The sequence below is a fragment of the Rhamphochromis longiceps genome, linkage group LG7 (assembly GCF_057381845.1).
Source record: "Rhamphochromis longiceps isolate RC_006_pf linkage group LG7, R_longiceps_female_GT1.1, whole genome shotgun sequence".
NCBI classification, from domain to species: Eukaryota; Metazoa; Chordata; class Actinopteri; order Cichliformes; family Cichlidae; genus Rhamphochromis; species Rhamphochromis longiceps.
In genome coordinates, this window is record NC_140563.1 from 18,823,479 (window position 1) to 18,847,595 (window position 24,117).

A 24,117-nucleotide genomic window follows, 5' to 3' on the forward strand; every position below is an offset into this window, starting at 1 on the left:
CCTCACACTCACATGCTTACATGCCATATTTATAGAAAGCAATAGGTTGTGTCTCAGCGAGATAAAGATAATTGTATGTCTTATTAAGGTTATGGTTTATCCAGCCTGGAATAGGAGCGTATGTCTTCTTAAGGATAGAGTCTACATTTGAGTCTAATCGTATTGCTGCTCCTCTTGAGTGTGTGTCCATGTATGCAATTCAAGACAGCAGGCATTTTCTCACCTCTAATCACGTGAGATTTTTATCACTTGAGGAAAAAAATTCTCTTTTTGTGCCATTAGCAGAACTCGTGTGACCTGCTGGGGAAAAACATCTTTTCCTCTCTTATTAACGTTGGATGCTTGTTAACTGGTGTAGGCTATCATCCTGCTGCCAGTACTGGCGTTGCCTCCCATTTTTAAGTCTGTTAAGGTCAACAGCAATTTGGATAAAGGCTAGGTATTTTAATCTGACGAATCTCTCTGCCCTCAGGTTACTTTGAGGTTTCGGTTTTTCATGAATGGCTTTGGATAAAATCTTAAGCTCTGGACCTGTGAAAGGCCTCTAATATCTGAGGCCTGCATTTTCTGCTTTTACAGCTCCGTAAAACTGACAAACTGACCTGACAGCTTTGCTGCTTTCTGCATCAATTGCCCGAGTGTGCAAAAAGGTGTTAAAGGTGTAAAAATTGCCAAATGCTATTTACTCCACAGCCAGCCCGTTTCATCCTCACTCTGTGATCCATTGTGTACCAGCTGCAAAACAGGCCGTGCCATTGTAAGCAATCAACTTACAGCACATTTTCAAAATTGACGTATCTCTACATAATTTTCTCAGTGAGTTTTTGGTTTAAAAATAAGGGAGCTGAAAGATTTGTGCAAAATATTCCACAGCACATGTTGACGTCTTTATTTGACTACCAAAGCTGAAAAATATTCTGTTTACTTGAAAAATTACAACATAATAACATAATAACATTTAATTAATTGATGCTATTCAACTTTCAAAGACCAGAATGGAAATCTGGAACGAATGTTGAGCATTAGTCTGCACAAACATTACCTCACTGTGAACCCACTCATCGGCAGATGTGGCTACTCGTGTAAACTCTTGACCAAAAAACAGAAACATAGCTTGTTTCTGACCTCTAGCACTTTTTAAATCTGACCTGGTGAACGTTGTCTGCATATTTCTGATAAATAATTTTTGGCTCGTAGGCAGTGCCCCACCACTAGCACCATTTCTCTTCTAACTGTGTGCTCATGTGAAAGAAACTAAACTTTCCAGTCGCCCTCCAAATGGAGCTGTATCTGCGCCATACTTCGGAGTGTTACCAAAACAGCTCGAGAAAAAAGTCGGAGGTTGGTGATGCAACATTAGACTGGCTTTGATCCACCAATAAACTGAATTCTTTTTATGACAGGAACACTGATGGGCCTTCTACACCCTTGTTGTTGCTCTCTTTCCTTAGTTTCTCCTTCTCTGTCAGCCTCTGTCAGGTCCTCAATAATTTAGGAGCCGAGCTTGTAATATTTTCCAACTAGCTCGTGCAGAAGAAGACTCTTAAGTTTCTCGGCACATACACGCAGCTAAAGCAATCTATGATCCTGGTACATGTTTGAATGAAGTTTACATTCAGAAAAATGGGATCTTATAGGTTCGGGGAGCAAATAATGGGTGTTTTTATGCGAAATTTGCAAATGGCTCGTATATAAATGATCAGCAACATCAACTTAAACGAATGCACAGAGAGATACTATTTCTGTGCACATAATGAGGCTATTAAAGCAATAAATAAAAAATAAAAAAACAGAAACAAGTGTGCCTAAGCGAAATGTACTGCCACCCCATTAATCTTACTTATCATCAGTAGAGGGATGACTACAGCGAAGCTTCGAATGGTGATAATGTGCAAGAGGAATTCACGAACCCCCACAATGCATCACTTACAAGCAAAGTGCTCCACAGCAGCTCTGCAATCACAAAACTTTACACTGTGCTGAAAGAGCAGATTCTGTGCAATTCATTAAATATTTGCTCTACTTAGAGCACCGTACTTTTAATGCATGATATGTGCAGTTTTTCCTTACTGCAATGCATAGCTTATAGAGTTGCATAACTAAGACATCTAGTTTAAGATGTTCTTTTAATCTCTCAAAAAAAAGTCAGTTTTATTAGAATCAACTAAAAAAATGACAACAATTTCAGCTCAGGGAAGTATACATATTCATGATTATCGCTATAATTTACCATGACTTATAGACAAGAAAAAGCAAGCATGGAACAACTTTTGGCCCCAGTGTTGTCAGAGTGCCAGTTTCAATTAAACCGAATGCCCAAGCGGTCCTGTTATGTAAGCCTTAGGACAGATTTCGGGAAAGGCATCATGGACGCTCACTGCCAGACAAGCTGTCCACACAGTTGGATGGAACTTCCAGAAATCCAAATCAAATATCTTAATCTTTTCTCTCTCTCTCTCCCCCCCCCCCCCCCCCCCCCCCCCCTGCTTGTCTTGTTCCCATTAGGAGCCCTGAGTCTAAGAAGCAGCCATGTGAGAGAAGCTGTCAGCGAGCAGAGGATGCCCACGTCCAGCTAAAGCAGCCCTTCCCCCCCCTCTCTCCCCACCCTCCTGCTCCCTCCCTTCTTCCCACATGAGGACAAGAAGATGACTATCTCCAGCCGGCAGTCCTTCAATGTCCTGACGGTCATCTTCCTCCTACTGTCCACTGCAGGTCTGTGAATTTTAGTCCTAGCCTGTTTTTGAGTCTGTTGAATCTGTTCCTCTGCAGACACTCAAATCAGAGTTTCAGGTAGTGCTGCTGACATTACACATGCCCTCAGTTTCTACAAACTTTGGATTTCCCCCAAAATATAGGTGTCAGTCCTTTGCATGAGAAGCCACTGCAGTGTTATAAACTGAATTCAGGGAACAGAAAGACTGATGTTGCCATGTGATGGCCAGAAGTCGAGTCAGACACATTTAACATTTGGGTGCTTTCAAACATTTACTGCCAAGAACTTACTTTTATTTGGCAGGAAACGCACTGAACCTTAGGGTGCTCTCTAAATGAGGCCAAGCAGCGTAAACTGTAAAAGAGAGCATATTATAACCCCAGAAGCTACAAAGCAAAGAACCCAGCCAACACATATATCTTAGATATAAAACACACATTATGCAGAAGAAAAAAAAATATGCCGACTCAAGTTTGAAAATGACAAAACAGGGAGGAGGAGGAGGATGAATAGCGAGAGCGAGAAATCAGCGCTATGGCTGGCAGGGCCAAGCAGCAGGTTGAAAACCCATAACAACCAAAAGAGTCAACAGTGAGTTATTTATGTTATTGCCCTCCTCACTCAACATCCATCTTTAGTTTGAAAATGGCCATCCTCGTGTTCCCAGAAAAATGCATCAAACCCAAGGACCGATGATTACAACTACAAAGCAAATTGTGTACAGCACAGCTTTGAATGCTGAATGAGTGCCAGAAATGACAAATAAAACCCAAATTTTACTGACTTAGGTAGTAATGTACAAGGAAATACAACACTAAACAATCTCTGCAATGATTTATGATTTGTTTTGCGTTACACAAGGTTATGCAATTATGCTACATATCTATGTAAGTGATCACTGTAAGTGAATAGAATAGAATAGAATAGAATAGGCTTCAGCTTTATTGTCATTGCACATGTCACAGGTACAAGGCAACGAAATGCAGTTTGCATCCATCCAGAAGTGCTTTAGCCTGATATAGATATATTACAAATAATATAGATATGTAAGTATATTACAGAAATGGGTCTATTATGGTATGTTATAATGTACACGGTATGAAGGTATGTTATAACTATAAGTATGTACAGGCTGTAGTGAGTACAAGCTATGTACAGGCTATGAACAGGATATAAATATGAAAAACTATACAGAATATGAAATAAAAAATATACAGAAATATGAGATATGCAGTTATACAGAAATGTGAACTATGCAGGTTATAAAAAGTTGTAGAATTAAAAATTATCGTATGTACAGAATGATTTTTTACACAGAATTATACAGTAGTGCAGTTAAGATAAGTGAGATATGTGGATAATTTCTACAGAGGCTATATAAAGTGCTAGTGGTTGTGAGTGGTGGTTCAGTCCATGTTATTATTGTGTGTATGAGGGTACAGTTGTCCATTGTGTGTGTGTGTGTGTAGGTGGTTGTGGGTGTTTGTATGTCCAGTCCATGTGTTTAATGTGAGTCAGATGTCAGGAGGCAGAGTTCGGGAGTCTGACAGCTGTGGGGAAGAAGCTGTTCCAGTACCTGGTGGTCTTAGTCCGGAGGCTCCTGTAGCGCCTCCCAGAGGGCAGGAGAGTGAAGAGTCCATGTGATGGGTGACTGGGGTCTTTGATGATTTTCCCAGCCCTTTTCAGACACCGCTTCCTGTAGATGTCCTTTATGGCAGGAAGTGGTGCTCCAGCGATGCGCTGGGCAGTTTTCACAACCCTCTGCAACGCCTTCCGGTCCGAGGCAGAGCAGTTCCCGTACCAAACTGTTATACAGTTGGTCAGGATGCTCTCGATGGTGCAGTGATGTTGGAGTTAACACTAAAGACTAGACAACAGAATAACTTTAAATTGTAAACTGAAAATGTAATTGTGTCTCAGTATATTTACCATCATGAAAATATTGATAATAACTCATTATCATCAAATTATCCTGATAATCAAAGTGCAACTATTTTATTTAAAAAAAAAAAAAAGGCAGATTGATATTAAGCTTAAAATTATTTTTTATTTTTTTATTTTTCATCAAAGCTGTTTTTCATGCTTGACTAAGAAGAGGTAGAAAAGCCTATTGTGGATTTGGTTTAACACTGCTGACACAGAGATGGACAGACTGTGAGTGAATAGCAGACAAACTAACCAAAGGCAAAGATAATAGCACCAAGAAGGTGCACACAGTGTATTGTACTTAGCTAAAGAAAAAGGATGCGCACATTACATTTACAGCTTACCAAAGATCTGAGTGAATGGGTTACTCGTGAGCAAAAATCATTTTGTCTTCTTTGTCGAGGATCACCGAATGAAACCTTTATGTTTCAGAACAAAGACAAACTGCAGATGCGAGCGCAGTTATGGATAAAAAAAAGTGATGGGTGAGCACTGACTGATGTTTTGATGTTGTGTGTTTGCACTGCTGAGAGAGAGAGAGATCCACAGCCGTTTTCAGACCACAGGCAGTAAACAAACTGTAGTTCAGGAGCCAAGCTGTTAACTGTATCCTAAACTTCAAGAGGTGTTAATGAAATTAAGCAGGTGGGTGTGTTTACAACGGTATCGCTTCCAGAAGCAGCTGTTGTTCATTTGAGAAGCCAGAGACTGCCGATGAACTTGTCTGTTTCCAGTTGTGCATCATTAGAGAATTTTATACTCCACTTACAGTGTGAAGGGCCTCTGTTTCTTTATTACCAGGTTACTAACCCTCAGCCGCTGACCCTCTTCTTTTAAAGGGCATAAAAACATGAGCATACTGCAGAACTTTTTCATGGATTAACCGACTTGTATTGTCAACGCAAGGGTCAAATGAAGAGCTTCCTTTCACTGCTGAAGAAGCCATCCTTGACTTTTAATTCTACCGTGCCCTTCAGTAGTGTTTCATTTTACAGCCTCTCCTGCTGAAATTAGCATCGCTGAAGCGAAGATGGCCAGCAAGCTCATTATAACCTGAAAGAGGTCTCTTTCAAATGCTGATCTGTCTTGGCCTGAGATGAGTGAAAGACTTCTATCACACTGCCTGCACAAGTGGACCTTGAACTAAATCACAGCCGAAACACTTTAACTGACAACACAGTCATATTTTTTGGGCTCATAAAAGGAAGCACATATGAGAAGGATAAATAAGCTACAATAAAAACATCAAACTAAGCTCAGTGCACTTCACATGGAGTGACATCATTTCAATTTGTGATTCAGCTGAGAATTATCAATCAAAGCCAAACAAGAATACACGGTGCCAGAGTGATTCTGCAAGCAAGTACAGAAATGCTGATATGAATTAAATCACAGTAAAACGCAGTTTTACATCAATGAAGCCTAAAAATCTGACAGCACTGGCAGCTTATTGATGAAAAAGAAAGCATAAGAGAAGGATCAATCAGGTACACGTCCCACGGAGCGGCATCTTTCATGAAGTGAAAACAGAATTACAGGACCTGCAAATGCCACATATAGAGCTATTAACAAGATTAAAATCTCATTGGTTCACCTGCAGATAAGTAACAAAAACACTGCTATGCTTACATACAAGCTGTTGTACCTATTTTGTGGAGGATGCTCACATGAAACAAACACCAAAATCAAAGATAATAAAGTGAGTGTCTGTACAAGTAATCCTTTAAACATTTGGTTTCTTAGCAGTCAGAGGAAGCGTCTTACACTTTAGTGTGGCTGTAACTAATAATGGTTTTAGAATTGCTTGTTTCAGAGGATGAACTAAGGTGCTGCTGAGTCTCAGTAGATCCATAAGAATTATTTTAGACTTTGAATCATATGCAGTTACTTCAGCAGAGTCCCAGAATAAAATTGTGGAGCTGGAAATGAACAATAGATTTCCTGTTAGATACATAAAACATTGTCACATAATCCCTCTATCGGAGACTGCAAAGAAATATAAAAGTGAACTGCACGATGATGCATGCTTCAGTGCATTCTGTATATTTGTCACTATTCTGGCTTCCAGTGCTTATAGGCATTTTGAGAACTTTATGTATAGTTTTGGACAGGTCATAGGCTGTTTTAAATGGCTGTGAAACAATGAATATGTCAAACAGGCATGATTATCAGCTTTATAAATAGATAGGTTATTTATTATTATTAGAGTTTGGTTTGCAATTCTTGTGATTTTTTTCTTTTACTTGATCCTTACTGGTTGCCAGAATCCATCTTGGAAACATTATTATTTCCCCCCACGAGACAGTAACACATTCACTTTCCCCTAAAGCTGCAGGGACTCGTAAGCGTAGTTCTGGCTGAATGCAAATAAGCCAGAGGACTGCATGAAGCTGCATAAAGAACTGACTGTTTCCACCCGTATGGCTTCATCTGCCCAAATGACTGGTTATACTTTTCAGGATGACTTTGGCTTTGATTAATTTCTGTTCAGATTTCTGAAATTTACCCCATTTTACTGAAATTCTTTTTTTAAGTCATGTATTGTGTATGTGCAGAACAAAAACTGCATTAAAAAAACACAACCTATGATACTGTACTGTGAGTTAAATAAAAGTGAAACCGGTCCAAGATTAAACAACAGTGTTTAAAACCATATAGTTAGGTGGCACCAGGTTCACAGTGAAACTCTTTGTTCACCTATAAATAGAATGACAAAATAGAAAAACACTCAGACACACAATCACAAAAAACAGAGGGGATCCTTCTTTTGGAGGGAGGATGAAGCGAGGCGGTCAGCCTAGGGGAAGCAGCGTGCTATATACTCATTTTGTCAAGTAATCTGAGAAGTATGTTTGTTGTTTCCATACAAACGCACAGAAGCCACCCTTATGTTTGTATCACGCTTGGGTGTTATCAAAGATGTCCAGTATACCGGAGCACACCTGGCACACTCAGATCTCTCTTATTAAACCGGTAGAGTAATGCTGTATTCAGGCTAAATTGTAATAGCATGTGCCACCTGACATCAGCCTCTTCTGTGAAACAAGCAGAGAACTTGCTTGTTGGACTAGTAACAAGAAAAACGCCGCTATCCCTCTTGGGGAAAACTTTGGGTTTAGACGTGATGATAAAAGTAAGCGGGCCGTCAGAGACTAAACTCTGTGGCCTCAAGAAACTTGTAGGTAAAGACAAGAAATCAAGCTGCGAGTCTGCCACCACCACCTACACATTTTCTAGTTTACCCACTGATGTGTCAGAATCCACTACTGCAACAAGTGCCATTAGGTTCCATAACTTCCAGCTCATACTTCAGTAAGCTCCTATGAAATCTCTGGATGGCGTGACGACATGAAGAAAATAAGACGATGCCGTCTGGTTTGAATGATTAGCTAATCAGTTTGATAGTCTCTGTGTTCCTTCAAGAATAAAAATGACTGCTTTTGCCATCATGTGCCTGCATGCATAATTTAATATCTACTCTCTGATTATTTTTGCAAGTACACCATGTTTTGTGTTGCTTGTCCTTCGCCAGAGGTATTAACCGAATTCAATCCACTCGTGTATCTTCAGAGGCCTCCAAAGAAAACAAGCATTCACGATTATGTTTTTGCAGTTTGGATGCTGTAGGTTGAAAGGTGCTTCCTGGAGAGTTGTTGTCATTTTCAGAACTGGGAGACAAACACAAATTCTGCCTCAAAGGTCATGAGTCCTTTGTTTAGCTCCTAAATATTACATCTACGGTTTCTTTTTTTTTCTTCTCTCCCCCTGTTTCCCACCACTGCAGCCCTCTCTGCTCATTACCGAGTGTGTGAACCTTACTCTGACCACAAAGGGCGGTACCACTTTGGCTTTCACTGCCCACGCCTCTCAGACAACAAGACCTATATGTTCTGCTGCCACCACAACAACACCGCCTTCAAGTACTGCTGCAACGAGACTGAGTTCCAGTTGGTCATGCAGGTCAACCTCACCACCACCCCTGATGGTTATGCACACAAGTGAGTAATCGTTTAAGATGCCATTTGAGTCAAATGGATTTTCACTGTGAATCTTCTGAGACAAAAATCTGCACTGTCATATTTTTCCTTTTTTTCTTGGTTTAGAAAAGAGATTAAATAAAACATCACAGTTAGCATCTTCAGGCCTAGATGCCCAATGCTACTCAAGGGTTACCAGTTCGAACATTGCCCATCTTAACAAAGTCAAATATTGAGAATCATGGCATACTGATGAGAAATGGGCTGCACAAGACACATATGGACAAGGACTAAATACATGGAGTTTTATACATATTTCCATCAGAGTCTGTTTCTAAACCTCTTGTTTTAGGTGTGTGTGTGTTTTTGTTATCATTATAAGTTTTGTCACGCTGTTCGCTATCAGGCAATATAATTGCCCAATAGGACCTGTGGTAGTAGTAAACGTGAACTTCAGGCAAAAGTTGCATTTGCAAAGAAAAAAATTGCAAGTCTTAGCTAGCTTAATGTGCAGAATTTTAATTCAGGCTGTGAGGGTTTTAAAATATTTTAAACATGTCTCACATACCCTCGGCTGACTGTATTTAAAACATGAAACACACTTGTAGGGTTTTATGGGGAAAACAATCCTTTTTCAGGGCAGTAACTACATTGTTTGAAGTGTATGGAGATTATATCAAGTGCAAGAGCAGAGCTCTGACTGATTTTTTTACCAAAAACTTTACAAACAGAGGGACATTAGAGAACCTAACAGTGACTCCAGTCCACAAAAATCAAATCCCCCAACAACCCTGAATAACCCTAACTTATACTTTCTTTCCGCTGTAATCATGGGGGTCAAACCTAGAGATATTTACAATTTATTCACAGAAAAAAACTCCTACAATAAATAGCATGAGTATCCTAATACTATAACAGACATTTAAATAATAACAAAAGCATTTCAACAAAAGCCCAAGACAGAAATCATCCCATTCCTCCTTCTATCCTCAGTGGTACAGCCCAATCACCTGACTGAAAAATGAAAGTCAGGTGGAGTATCCTCATGTGTACTTCATGAAAACACCATCATCCACCAACCCGAATCGAGAGAGGAGAGTTAATAAAAACCAATACAAATCAAACTATTAAAAAAAAAATACCCACACCATTAAGTAGTATCCTGCTAAAACGAAACAAACAATACCAAAAGATAACCTGCATGTCACAGTTAATTAGTGAAAACTGGCTTCGCTGAATCTTGGGAGAGCTGTATGTGAGTTGCTACAGCGACAGATAAATTTATCTCAGATCATATGAAACCAGCTTGTTTTGGTCTCCAGACCTTCTTGATGGTATCGTGCTCAGAGACCTTGTTGACACTGACCTACACCTGAAGCGGTATTCAATACCACCACAGAGGAGAGCAGATGCTAAAAGCAGCCTATGTGTTTTGAGTATGACGCCTCCACATGAAACCCTTTGCAAAGCCGGGGGTTAAGTGCTGGCTATTAAGCATATAGAGTCTATAAAGTCCTAGACTGTTTCAAAGTAAAAGTCTGTGTAAAATTGCAGAGCTGTATCAGTGTGGCATTATTAAAAAAAACTGCACACATGCCAAGATATGACAGATTTCTCACAGAGGACAACTAAACTGAAAGAAGTGCTTATGGCGTGGAGTATAAGCAGATTTAAACTGAGTGAAGGACACAGAAAAATGTCCCTCTTCTTCTGTGGGAGCACCCAGTGGGAGGCTTGGGTGACAAAACCACAGCTCTTTGTACTAATGCCCTCCCAGCATGCCTCTGTCTCAAACGGTACACAGTGCCCTGCAGCAGGTCATGATATTTCATTTTTAGTGTCAGATGGCCTGTTGGGCCTCTCTTTTATCTTGGCTCAGTGGCCAATAAGACTGCAGGCTTGATATTTACTGCTGGCCAAGCGAGTTAAACTGGCCATAATTCAAATCAAATCAAATCAAATCAAATCACTTTTTATTGTCACATCACATGTGCAGGCACACTGGCACAGCACATGCGAGTGAAATTCTTGTGTGCGAGCCCCACAAGCAACAGAGATGTGCAAACACAACAACACAAACGAGCAAAATACAAGAATGGCCAACCTGAAACTAATAAATATATGTACAATATATAATAGTGTATGCATTTCTGGATGTGTATACTAAATATTTTCCTACGTGTGTGTGTGTGTGTGTGTGTGTGTGTGTGTGTGTGTGTGTATACACATTTTTACAAATTAAATAGTAAAAAAATAAAATAAAATAATAATAATAATAATAATAATAATAATAAAATATATAAAATATACAGAGTTGAATATGTGCAAAACAAGTGGCATTTATATACAGTGTGGAGTGCATAATGTTGAAGTTCCAGTAGTGAAGCTGAGGTGTCTATGACGTGTTCAGCAGTCTGATGGCCTGGTGGAAAAAGCTGTCTCTCAGTCTGCTGGTACGGGACCGGATGCTGCAGAACCTCCTTCCTGATGGAAGCAGTCTGAACAGTTTATGGCTGGGGTGACTGGAGTCCTTGATGATCCTCCCCGCTTTCCTCAGGCACCGCTTCCTGTAGATGTCTTGGAGGGAGGGAAGCTCACCTCCAATTATCCGTTCAGAGCACCGCACTACTCGCTGGAGAGCTTTGCAGTTGTAGGCGGTGCTGTTGCCATACCAGGTGGTGATGCATCCAGTGAGGATGCTCTCAATGGCACAGCGATAGAAGGTCCTGAGGATGCGGGGGCTCATGCCGAATCTTTTCAGTCTCCTGAGAAAGAAGAGGCGCTGCTGCGCCTTCTTCACTGTTTTGTTTGCGCTCCCTTCTTACACTTCATGGTTAAAATGGGATTAGAGTTGAGTTTGAGGTCAAACTAAAGGCATTTTGACTCCAAGGGTTTTGTCACAATGTTGTGCGCCGTCTCCTATAAAGTAACAGAGCAGCTGAAATATCGTGGATCTGAAACATATGGAGAAGTCATCTTAGAGTAAATGTCCAAGAAATTCACAGGAAAACATCAAATATTGTTATATATTTGACAGATAATCCTTTCAATCTGCTGTCTCTGGGAAAGCTGTGATTAATATTGAATGGCGTTGGTGTTAGCGGTGCGGTTCTGATCAGTTTCGCTAAAAACAGTGCACAATCTGCGTTCTTTGCTCTGCGATCAGACTGACTCAAATATATCCCTGCATTTTTAGTCTGTTAGAACACATACAAACTAAATTATAGCAGGTAAATGCCTCTGATGCAGAGGTGAGGGAAGGTAAATGCAGTTAAGCATTTACTGACATGGTATTCATTCAAGCAGCTTCGGTGTTTGTTTTAAAGCAGTTTATTCAGATAAACACCCCTAAGGCTGCATCGTTTCCAGACAGAAGCGGATTCAGTTGATTTACTGAATTACAACCACTCGAATATCACTTTTTCTAAGGGCTTTAATCAGTGGAGTCACACTAATTGCATATTAAGGCATAACTAAAAGAATGGTTTCACTCCAAATAAATCTCTATTTTGAAGTAACACCCTGTGTCATCTCTGCCTCTCAGAGTCAGAATATTTATTCAGTGCGTGAACATGTGTAATATTTCCACCCTACATGCCCTGAGCATTTAAGCAGCAATGTGACACCACAAGATTATTTTTATTTTTTTGTGTATGTGTGTAAATTTTGCTTTCCCAACCTCTCAGGAAGCTATTTTCTGAAGCCCTTTCTGCTCATTCACCTTGTTATACTTTATGGATGTGGGTGGACTAAAACAAAAAGTTCAAATGCACCCCACATAAATCCAGCTGGATCATGTAATACATGAAGAAAATTTATGAGAGGTGGAAAAATAAGAGCGCTGATTTTTAGAGAAAACTATGTAAGAGCCAAAACGAGACGTATAAAACTCTCTTGTGCTAATGAAATTCTTTGTCCAATTTAGGAAGCAGTATTTAAGAAGCAGTAAATGGAACAGATGGTGTTTTTTTCCCCCCCCCCTATATTTATTTTTTTAAGTTTTTATCAAGGGAGGACTTGATAAATGTCTTGGTCTTGCCACATAAACAGCAAACATTCACACCTGGCAGGCACTATCGTTGCTTTTGGGATTTAAGCCCAGTGTAAGGGTAACTAGATGATGGTTCTGAGGATATGAAAAGTGTTTATCATCATCTTTTTCAGATTATCCAGCATTAATTCTCCCAGTCTGCGTCTCTTGCAGTAATTATACAGCCCTGGTCGGTGTGTGGATCTACGGCTTCTTTGTGATGGTGCTGCTGGCTCTGGACTTTCTCTACTACTCAGCCATAAACTACGAGCTGTGCCGGATCTACCTGGAGAAATGGGGTCTTGGAGGACGCTGGCTGAAGAAGGCTCGGAGTCAGTGGCACAGGTCCATGCCGGAGGAGAGCGAAGCCCAGGCTCAAGCGCAGCCCATGGTCCCCACCCACTTCCAGCCCAGACACAGCCTCAGAGGGGAGAGCCACAGCCCTACGCTCCTGCCCTACAACACATCCACCGCATGGTGAGTCACTGCCCGTCACATGACAGCTGTCAACTTCGATGCCATGGACATAGACAGATGCATTTCTGCAACTACTAAAATTATCTGTCTCCGGTCAAAAGAGAAAAACAGAATTACAAGTAGTGAAAAATTCAATATTTATACCACAGAAGTTCAGAAACAGTGATACCCTCATTTGACGCCATAGAGTAGGAAGTGTTACGTAACCATTTGTTGCCTATTATACAAAATAACTTGTTCTGCTCTGATAAGCAAATATGCAGTAGAGACCCTCTTGCTTGTTTGACAAAATAAAGCATTAATAGCTACAGATGCTAAGAACCAAAGTCGGCCGACCCTTTAAAAAATCGTTCCTTTAATTCTGCCTCTCATTTTCTTGTCTGCGTGTTTTCTTTTGTGCTCATTGTTTTGTTTGCAGACAGCAACATGGCAAGGAAACTGTGTCTAGCAGGACAAATTAAAACATTTTTAGCATACTTTCCCGAAAGCCAGCAGCAAGGAAGCTCAAACATTCCGGATCCTAATTTCCTAGAGTCGCTCGTTAGGGGCGCACTGTAAACACAAAGATATAGATAGCACACTCGCGATTAGATCCGACCAGTGGTATTACCAACTGTCAATTCACTGGGTTACAGACTTCAACAGAACTTTTAGAGCTCCACTCCCTTCTGCCCAGCAGTGAATCATTTTCTGCAAAGCGTCTGATCTGTATGCGTCGTTCATCTCAAAATAGCTGCACTCTGTGTCAACATAAACCTTTTTTTCTTTTATTTTATAGGAGGAATTTGGGTGAGAGATATTTCTTGGTTTTAAGTCTGACCAACTCATTAGGGAGCTATCATTATTAATGAATAGAAAAGAACAGGATAATGTGAAAGCTGCAGTGCCCGCCTGGGGCTCCTAGCTCATATTTAACTTGAATGAGTCGACTGTGAGTCGCATTAGAAATCATTTGTGGAGTTTCTGCGGCAAAACACCATCTGCTATGTGTTCAGCGTATCTTTTTTATTACCGCTGAGAGCAGTCACAGGCGTCTGAAGGTGTGTTAGGCTGCATGTGACTGCTGTTAGAACATACGCGATGATTTATGATGCCAGGAGTGACCTGTAACACGCCATAGCTGCGGGGAACCTTTCTTCTTCTGCCAGACATTGTTTAAACTTTCAGAATATAGCTGCACAATCGCAGAGCGCAGCCTGAACAACCGTACATTTTTGTGCAGTCGATTTTTCATCCGGTTGCGCGTCTCCAGACACCGTGCACCCTATCTGTCTCTGATTGTGGCTCAGTCTCTTCCTAGAGGTAGACATCTCTCTCGGGTCATGATAATTTAATGTGGGTAGAGTTTTGACAAATGGCTTTAAGAAGCACTGTGGACTGTAGAAGCCATAGATAGACGAGCTGAGATGCTGCAGAGGGATCCTGGGGCTGCTCTGCTGGTATAAACGTGGTTAACTAAGACTGAACATATCCGCGGAGCCTCCTCATTAGACGTGAAGTCAGTTCAGTATGATAGGACTCATCAATCCTTGACTAGTGAGGTTGACCTGCACTGGCGAGAAGCCAGCATTAAGGCAGAGGAAGTCGATTTAAAAAAAAAAAAGGTGTTTGAAATAGCAGCAAACTGCTCATTAACTAAGTGGGCTCGGAAAATGAGAGCAAGATAAGTTCATAGTAATTCATTGTGATGAGTAATGGGAACTGCTTTAGGACTGATAGTGTTTTGGTATCATCTTTTGTAAGATCTCTATCTAAAAATACCAAGAAAAAAATGTAACCGCATTTTTTACAAACAGGACAAAATTTACCATGAGCTAAATATGTTCTTGCATAATCATTGACATCAATAATAAAGTGACAGATGCTGCGAGATAAATTCAGTCATGAGCAGTTTCTGGGGCAAGATCAGAATAGTTTTTTGGGGGGGAGGGGGAAAGTTTCACACAATGAAACACTTCTGAGAATCCAGATAACGCTTACACTTTTTCCTAAATGTGTTAAGTAACCGTTATGGGCGATTCTCTCTGTGTGTATACCGCAGTTGACGTTGCCCACACGGTGCGTCATTAGCTGGGTTTTATTTGCGGGGGTACAGATCTTTATCCCCAGAGAGGATGCAGAGTAATGGCTCAGAAAACTGGGTCCACTTAGTTGGACATCTGTTGGCCAAATGTAAACAACCAGAGATCGGGTCAAGTCCCATTACAGGCCCAGCAGCATCTAAAAACAACCCAGTCGCGCAGCAACTTTGGAATCCAGCACAAATGGTAACCCATGCAGCAAAGCAAAGCAGGTCCTGATGGCAAGTCAGGTCTTAAAGAGAGAGAGCGAGAGGGGGAGAGAGCGCAGCTTTGCACTCAGCGTGTGGGAATCCTGCTTACCACGTTGCACATAAGCAGGCTGGTATGTGCTGCTGCAGATCTGCTCAGGGTTCAGCGTGGGCTGCCTGAGAAACTGTTATTACTTTTCCTCGGTGGATGCCCTTTATTAAAATCTCATATTCACGTATTCACTTCGGTTTGAATAAAGTACAAAAACATAACTGTCTCTTTCTTCACCTAACGATGTATGATCCAGGTGAGAGACGAATGATCAGCCTGCCACACCAGGAGTCATGGATTATCATTACAGGGGGGGCACACTGTTTGTTTCCAAGCAGAGTTTACTCACAGGGTAATGTCACTCAGTGGAAACAACGGATTTGTGAAAAACACTATTGTAAACTCTTTGTTTTTCTACACGCTATTTGTTCAAGTGCTTATCCTAGTGTTGAATAGGATGGGCAGTTATAGTTTGTCCATTAGCTTGATAAAAAATACATTTATGTAGGAGCTGTTTGGCTTGGACCTTTATGTGTCTTATATCTACTGGCCTGGGGACGCCTTATCCCTGCAAATGAACTAAACTAATGATTATTAAGAGGAGTTCAAGGAAGTCTTTCTGCACTTAAAAGATTGTGGACTCGCTCAGCTAATGAGAAAAAAATAGAAAAAAACTAGAACATCACTGATGCAGCTCATCTGGCACACGATCCATTGTAATTTACAGGTTATTATAATGTGTGAAATACAGAAAGCAGTGATAAGTTTTCCTATCATTGGCTGGCTGTACTGCACAAACTAATGAGAATTCAAATCCACTGAGAATGACAAATATGACCCTGACCTCGAGGGTGATCATTGTGCATAGGTTTGATTAAATCCTCACTCATAATGTCAGCAATTCTTGTAGATTATTGACAGATGGATGGATGACGGACGTCTTCCCAGCTCATTAGTCCTTCGGGTGGATGAGCTGAAAATGAAATCATGATTTCACAAAAATCATTCAAATATTTGTGTTTAGGTCAAAGAGGAACATATAAATAAGATTCGTAAATGGTCACCTGATTAATCTTTATACACAATGATTAGACCTAATTAAAATAAAATAATAAAAATACTATAAAAGTTAAATGTATATGTATATACATATAAATGTAATAAAATAATAATAATAACAACCTAATAAATACATAACTGACCTATTAAACTATGGTGGCTGTCTTGATGCACGTTGCAACAGTAGCTTTAGTAGTAGCAGTCATCCTTAACTCTGCTGCTCTCACACTGAGAGGAGGGGTCATCCTGCGAGGACGTGAACCTGGAGAAGGTGGTGGTGTTGGAGGCCTCAGAGTGGTCGTGGAATGAGTTAAAACCATCAGGCGATAGAGGTTAAATTATCATAGCTGGCTCAGCAGATGATCACATGGAGCTGTTTAAAACTGAAGGAAGCATTGACAACTCTTGGAGCACAAAAATCATCTACTTATCTCATCTACTTATAATCTGGGCAGGGAAACATTTTTTCCCCATTTCCTTTCTTTATGCTTGGTTAAACTATAAAGGTGTAGTCTTATGTTTACCATACAGATGTGCTACCAGATAGCGGTAATGATTTTCCCATTTAGCACTCAGTATCCAGTTTAAAATCCATTCACATTAACCCTCTCAAGGCAGGCGTTGCAGATTTGTAACAGTTAAAAACTAACAACCTGATTACCCCACATGCATATTTTAATTTTTTACTCAGAAGTACCACTGCAGGACTTGGTTGTGCATTAGCAACAAAAAGTTTAATTTGAGCCTGAGACGGTTAATGTGTCCTGGATGACATAGATCAAGTAGCTCTTGAGCTCATATGACCAGGATGTGGTAGCACAAAAACTACTGGGAACCCATTAAGATATCACATTGCCACAGAAAAACATTTTGGCGTCACTCATCTTAGCAGGGCTCTCATGTAGCCCTTTAAAAGCACTGAAACCTTCCAGGAAGTTCAGCAGCATTAGAGCCCTGCTTGGTTGTCCACCCGCAGCTATTAGGACATTAAAGCTTTGGCTGGCTTCCCAGTATCTGCACATCCCCCTTTTGCCTGCTTGTCCACCTCCTTGCAGTTAGTGGTACTGAGCAGCATCATGACACTAGAAGGCAGATTTAAAAGAAGTGGCAGTGAGAATTTTCTATATCATCACTTATTTTACATTCCTTGTGTAGTGTACTCACTTTGACGCTCCCCACTTCATAATTGGAACAAATGTGATCTGCTCCTGTCATTCAGTCTGGCATTTTTTACTGCATATGTTAGATAGATTTAGTTTGCCTTCAGTCAGCGCTGATTAAGACTTACCCAGCAAAAATAAGTGTGCAATCTGGGGAAGGCAAAAAAAGCAGATTTTTTATTACTTTTTTTTTGCTCGTGTTTGGTGGTAAAATTAAAAATACATAACTCAACTCTGGTTAATATATGCTGAGCATCAGCGAGAAGTCATAGATTAAAGCGGGAGAAATGAGGTGTTGAGCAACATCAAATGACACCACTTCACTTGAGCAGAACACGTCACACAGATTCCCCTGGTGGCCGATGAATCACTTGGCACCGACTTAGAGCAGCACCTCATGCCAGCAACCTCCCACTCACTCAAGGCTGGTAGCTTACTGGGCCAGCTGAGCTTAGCCATGGGTAGAGTGGTCTAGGTGAGGTGGCATCTGTCAGCCTATTCAATATATAGTTGACTCACCAGCCTTTGTAACACTGCTTCTTACAGTCAGTCACCAGTGACTCAGCGTTATAGCCCAGTCTAGTAAACGCCACCTCCGCCACTCGAGCAGTCTGTCTGTTACATCAGATCGGTCACAGGTAGGCATGCCCGACACCTGCACTTAAACGCCTGCTGTGCTGCCTGCACAGGACACTCAGATAGACCCAGAAGGCTAAAACAGAATTTCACATTTTTTCCCTTTTTTTTTTTCTGTCAGTGTGATCAAAGCCTACCTCTGTCTCCTGAATATTCACATCCATCTTTGAACTCACTGGTTCCCTTTTTCTGAGGTAATAATGTAATTGTACATTATGAAATTATTCCTGGCCTGTCTGTCCACAGAGCAGCATGCCAAGACCTTGTCCAATTAAAGCAACACACTCCATGTGGTGTGAGTTAATTAACATCATAGATGCTACAAAGACAGCCAGACGCACAGACAGTTCTGCTAAAAGAGAAGAAGAGCAGGTTTAGCTCTTTGAAAGTCGTGCAGTGACGTCTGGCACTGCCAAAAGCAAGATGGGGTTGGTGCAACTTTCTGTGTTTATTTTTGTGCTTATGTTTGTGATCTTTTATTAGACGTGTTTTCACACATTTACTTTGCATTTTCTCTAAAGTGCAGTCAAGTATCCTTCAAGAACCAAAAGCACTCTGTGTCACACTGTTGATAAAAGAATATTTCTGTGTCCCTACAAGGATGGAGGGTAAATCACTGCTAAGGTGTGGAAAGTGGAAATTTTTCTTTTCCCATTAAAGTGCAGTCGTATTGTTTGGGCAGCAGAAATTATTTTCAGTTGGTGGATGTGATTCATAGAGCTGTGATGGGAGTCTTAACAAGAATTACAGACTTGTAAAATATTCCTGTGAAGCTGGCTGCTTTTTGAAAAGCAGAGCTGGCCCATTTTATTAGTTTTTGTGTTTTCTGGCCTTGAGCTCATTTTCAAGCCAATATGTTGTTATATAAAGATCAGTGTGGACCATGAAACACAGAGCACACACTGAGGCAATTTTATCCATGAAGCTAAAAGTATTAAGTTTTGAGTCTCTGTTGTCCGGGATCCTGCCAGTTTTTCCCAAACAACTTTTGTGGCTACTCTGGAATTTGATGATACAGACATGTGCACTCTGGGCTATAAATTGGCTTTTTGGAGAGGATAAAGCAACAATATATCCACAAAGTATCAACCATTTTTTTATTCTGTGGGCTCCAGTTCTATGAGATCTTTAAAATATGTAAGCATGTTTGCTATCCTAAATACCATCTTCTTCACTCGCTAGTTTTTCCATTGTTTTAAATCATCTCTTGGCCTTCATCAGTGGGTGTCGTGTGAGAGTTACCAAGGATAAAGTCTGGTTGTTACCACGTGACCTGAGTATGTAAATTTAGTCATGTGATAACAGGTGGATAATAGCTGATATTTAAAATCAGTGCTTTTCTCTGTTTTCTCCTAAAGCCAGGTTTTAGTCCTGAGATGACCTCTGTTTCCCAGACAGTTAGAGTTATGTTCCTCTGGCATTCAGTCAGTGTCTAGCCACTTAACCAGTACAATGAAAACTGGAAACCACAGCCAATGGAAAGCTAGATGTGGTTACATCATCCAGCACCAACAGACATTCTGTATGAAACTGCCTTAGATTGTGTTTGGTGGTGTTGTGACTGGCACTGCTCTTTCAGGTCTGAAAACTGAAGCCAGCACGGGAGTGTACTGAATCCTTTCTAATGGCCAGCAGGGTGCTGGGAAGAAAAAAGGCTGAGAAAATGATCCTACCGCTCTTTTGATTTCATAGACAGTGTATAAAAGATGGGCACAGCTGTCTAGTGTGAAATGCAAAGCCAGTGTGGAAGCGCCTTTAACCTGCATTTTATTGTAAAGGCCAGCAGAGGGCTGGTTTCCAAAATTTGCCCGGTTATGGAGAACTCTATGGGAAAATGCTAACTGAACTCAGTTTACGGCATTGACCAGAAGTTTTAAGTGACTAAAAATACTGTAAATACTGCGATTTAGAATAAAAAGGAGGCTAATGCGACATGATCTTTTTGCAGGTATCTCTCGTGTCAGACAAGTCGCTATCTAAAACTGCTAGTATGCAGTTTCCTTTGGTTTCAGATCTCCTTATCACATCCTGTTTGAAAACACCATGTTGATAATGGCCAAAGGACTTAGTTTGAGGCTTACCACACAAAAGTTAATATACGGTTGAAAGCTTCAGAAAATTCAGAAAACATATTACAAGCTTAAGAATGAACCCTGATGCTTTGTCTTTTTTTCCCTTCTGGCAGAATGATGCTGTGAGTGGATGAACAGAAGAGTAGCAACACCTGGTTTCCTTACATGGTACAGAGGAGATGTTCCCCAGTCACCCCTCTCTGGACCACAAACACAGCATCACTGGTGGGCTAGCCATACTGTAGTAGCTAGAAGTGACTACTGTCCCCTTTCTAATGAGCACAAAATACCCACAGACTAACAGAATCAGGCGAAACAGCTGAAGAAAGCCTGGAAAGCCACACAGACGAATGTATCGCTGCTTCTACAGAAGGGAGAGATGGATGCATTTATCTGCTTATAGGGTTTAACTGATTCCCTAAAGTATCTGCCAAGGCCTGGAGTACCCCAAACAAATCCAAGATGAACTGGATAAACTGTACTCGCAAGTGAGAAAGCTTGCCTATTTAAAGAAAAAAAATAAGAAAAAAAAGCTTATTTCTAGATATAACATGTTTATTAAACTGCTGTGTCACTTTGTGTTCAGTAGCAGTTAGACACAGTTGTGGGTTATCTATTTGGTGATTTATTTATGTGAAGTAGTCAGAGAAAATATATGAGTGGCTAACAATCTGATTATGTAATGGCTTAGGTTGATGCTGAGCATCTCACTTAGAGTAGAATGTTTTTGTTACCTACTGAAACCAGAAAAAATGCCTCTGCAGCCACGATGAAAAACAAACATCTTATACAAAATGTTTTTGGTCTCCTTTCTGCAAAACAAGCGATTTCTTGAAACAGTGTCGGAAAAGGACGTAAGGCCATAAAAATAAACTGCTAAAACTTCAAAACATGAGGGTTTTCCATCTTCACACAAGCATTAATGAGGATCAGGGATGCCTTCATAACAGCCACAGTCTTTATGCTAATTTACACATATCCGTATCCCTTGGCAAAGAGCCTAAAGACCTGAGTGAAACCCTTACTTATCAAATTACAAGTTTGTGACAGTTTTCTATAACATCACCCACTGACCTATTTGACCTTCCTCGTTATTAGGGCTGCCTGAGATCAGCTTCATTAGCAATATGACGCAAAATAATATCCATTAGTCTCTTTATACGAAGTGCTCCAAATTCCACATGGGTAACAGGCAACTGTAAGTAACTAGCCATAACAGAAAATGTTTCCAAAAGAAATATCAGTAAACCCCTTTCACTGTCAGCAATAATGTACAGAAGCTTAACCAGAGGATCACATGGTATGTAAAAATCAGAGTCAGCTAAATGAGCAATGGGTAATCACTGAGGTGTATCACAGAATTTTTGGCTCAGTTTGCATTTAATAAGACGGTGATGTCAGTTAAATGGAGATATACTCTTTCTGGATAATGAACTCTTTTTTTTGTCAGCTCTTTAAGAAAAAAGACATGATTATCTCTTACTAAAAGAAACTCTTGCACACTTTTTACGTTAACGCTCAGTGTATTTCATAGCAAAAACTGTCAATTATTATTTCAAACCGCCACCAGTATGGTATTTATTTATTTAAATCTTTGTTTTATTTATCCCTCAGATCTAAAACCAGTGATTTGGCGAATGTTGTGGGGAAATAATTATTTGATCCCCTGCTGAAATGAACAGTTTCTAATTTTTATAGTAGTTTCATTTTAACAGAATCTCAACCAAAAATCCATAAAACAAAGACACATTAAATAAAAGTTATAAATTGATTTGCACCTCATTGAGTGAAATAAGTATTTCATTTGTGCGAAACATGACTTAGTGCTTGCTTTTGCACACATCTCAGGAGGGATTCTGGCCCACTCTTCTTTACAGAAACTATAAATCCTTTAAGGTTTCTTGGCTGCCAGTTCACAACTCTAAGTTCGTCTCCCTCCACAGATTTTCTAGGATTGAGATCGGGAGATTAGCTAGGCCACGACCTTAAGGGGCTTTTTCTTGTTGCCTTGGCAGTACAGTATGTTTTGGGTTACTGGAAGACCCATCCACAGCCTATCTTCTGGCTCTTAAGTGGCCAGTGGACTGTTGTTGTTGCATCCATTGACCTCAGTGTGGTGAAGTCATCCCACACCCTTAGTGGAAAGATGGCTCCAAAGTACAATGTTTCCACCTTTGTGCTTGACTGTGGGGATGGTAATGTTTGGGTCATACTCAGCTTACATACACAGGGGGTCAAGTTGATGCCAAAGAGCTTGATTTTGGTTTCATCTGACCACAGCACTTTCTCCCAAGCCTTCTCTGAATCATTTAGATGTTCACTGGCAAAGACGGACCTGTACATGTGCCTTCTTGAGCAGGGAGACTTTGCGGGCACTGCGCGCTACCAATGGTGTTTTTGGTGATTGTGGTCTCAACTGCCTTCAGATCAATAACAAGCTCCTCCCAGGAAGTTTTGGGCTGATTCACCACCTTTGACATGATTATCCTCACTTCATGAGACAAGATCTTGCATTGAGCTCGAGATGGAGGGACATGTTGTTCCATGCACATCTACAATTGCGTCCTTGACATTCTTGGACATCTCTTTGGTCTTACCTATGGTCACGGTGAGGTTGAAATGGAAGAAACTGATTGTGTGGACTCGTGTGCTGGGCACACAGCCAATTTGTGGGATCAAACATTTATTTCACTCAAAGGCATGCAAATATATTTATAACTTTTATGTGATTTGGGGGTTTTTTCTGGATTTTAAATTCAGAAAAAAATTAATTCAGGAAAGGAGAAAATAATTATTTCCCCTATTTGTGGGATTTTGGATTGACAAAAAAGTGAAACAATTATTACACTGCTTTAGAGGTGGTTGCAACTAAAGATTTGATTTAATTATTGATGAATCTGCCTGTTGCTTTATCAACAGATGAATGAATCGCTTGGTTTGTGTTTCAGAGAAAAAAGTGGAAAAAAATAAGTAAATTTAGCAATCAGTATTTAAGTATCACAGGAAGATGGAAACTGAAGGAAGGAAGATGAAAACTGGGGAATTTTGGTCATTTTTACAAAATTAATGGTAAATCAACTGGCTATTAGACTAGGAAAAAGTTGACTGTTTTACCTCTTAGAGTTTAGGTAAAGTTGTTACCCAAAGCTGCTGAGATCGACTTTCTTGGCTATCCATAAATGCTGTCCTTTGTGTTTGGAGAAAAGCATGCAAAGCAGCTGCAGCGGTGCCAGTTTTTATATGAGTGACAGTGTGTGACGACCAGGTGGACAGAAGGTAGGTACAGTGGGGGGGTTGGTGGGTGTAGGGGGGGGGGGTGTGGGTAGGGGGTTGTCTGTTCCAGTCTTGCATCTGGTAGTCTGGCAGCTGCTGAGCTTATACATGGAGCACTTTGCATGTGCGCTGAAAGCTAACAGCACATACTGTTAATCATTAAGAGTTGGCTGACTCAACACAAACACACCAACAGAAACACAAAAAAGCCAGCTATTAGACTTGTCTGTTGCCTTCATTTTTCCATCTCTCTGTCTCATGAAGTTTAAGTGGAACCTAACAGAACTGTGGTCAAGTGCTGTAAGTGGGGCCTGCTAGCGTCATCCTCAGTTATCAGCAATAATATTCAAATTTGTAGAGTTGTTAGAGCAAGTTAATCCCCATTTCAATAGCTAAAGTTTAAGTGTGTGTGTGTGTGTGTGTGTGTGTGTGTGTGTGTGTGTGTGTGTGTGTGTGTGTGTGTGTGTGTGTGT

The 24,117-nt window shown here is 40.6% G+C and overlaps 1 protein-coding gene across 4 annotated transcripts in view; it reads left to right on the forward strand.

The window, feature by feature from the left end:
* Positions 1-23,656, forward strand: part of shisal1b (shisa like 1b) — a 38,412-nt gene extending 14,756 nt beyond the window's left edge. For 3 of the 4 annotated variants that reach the window (XM_085412696.1, XM_085412695.1, XM_085412697.1), the window contains 3 exons: positions 2,506-2,712; positions 8,424-8,637; positions 12,821-13,127. In XM_085412696.1, the coding sequence (XP_085268822.1) occupies positions 2,646-2,712; positions 8,424-8,637; positions 12,821-13,127 (588 nt within the window). In that variant the 5' untranslated portion in view covers positions 2,506-2,645. Of the gene's footprint in view, positions 1-2,505; positions 2,713-8,423; positions 8,638-12,820; positions 13,128-20,484 lie in introns of those variants that run through there. The other variant, XM_085412698.1, reaches the window with a different exon arrangement.
* The last annotated feature ends 461 nt before the right edge of the window (positions 23,657-24,117 follow it).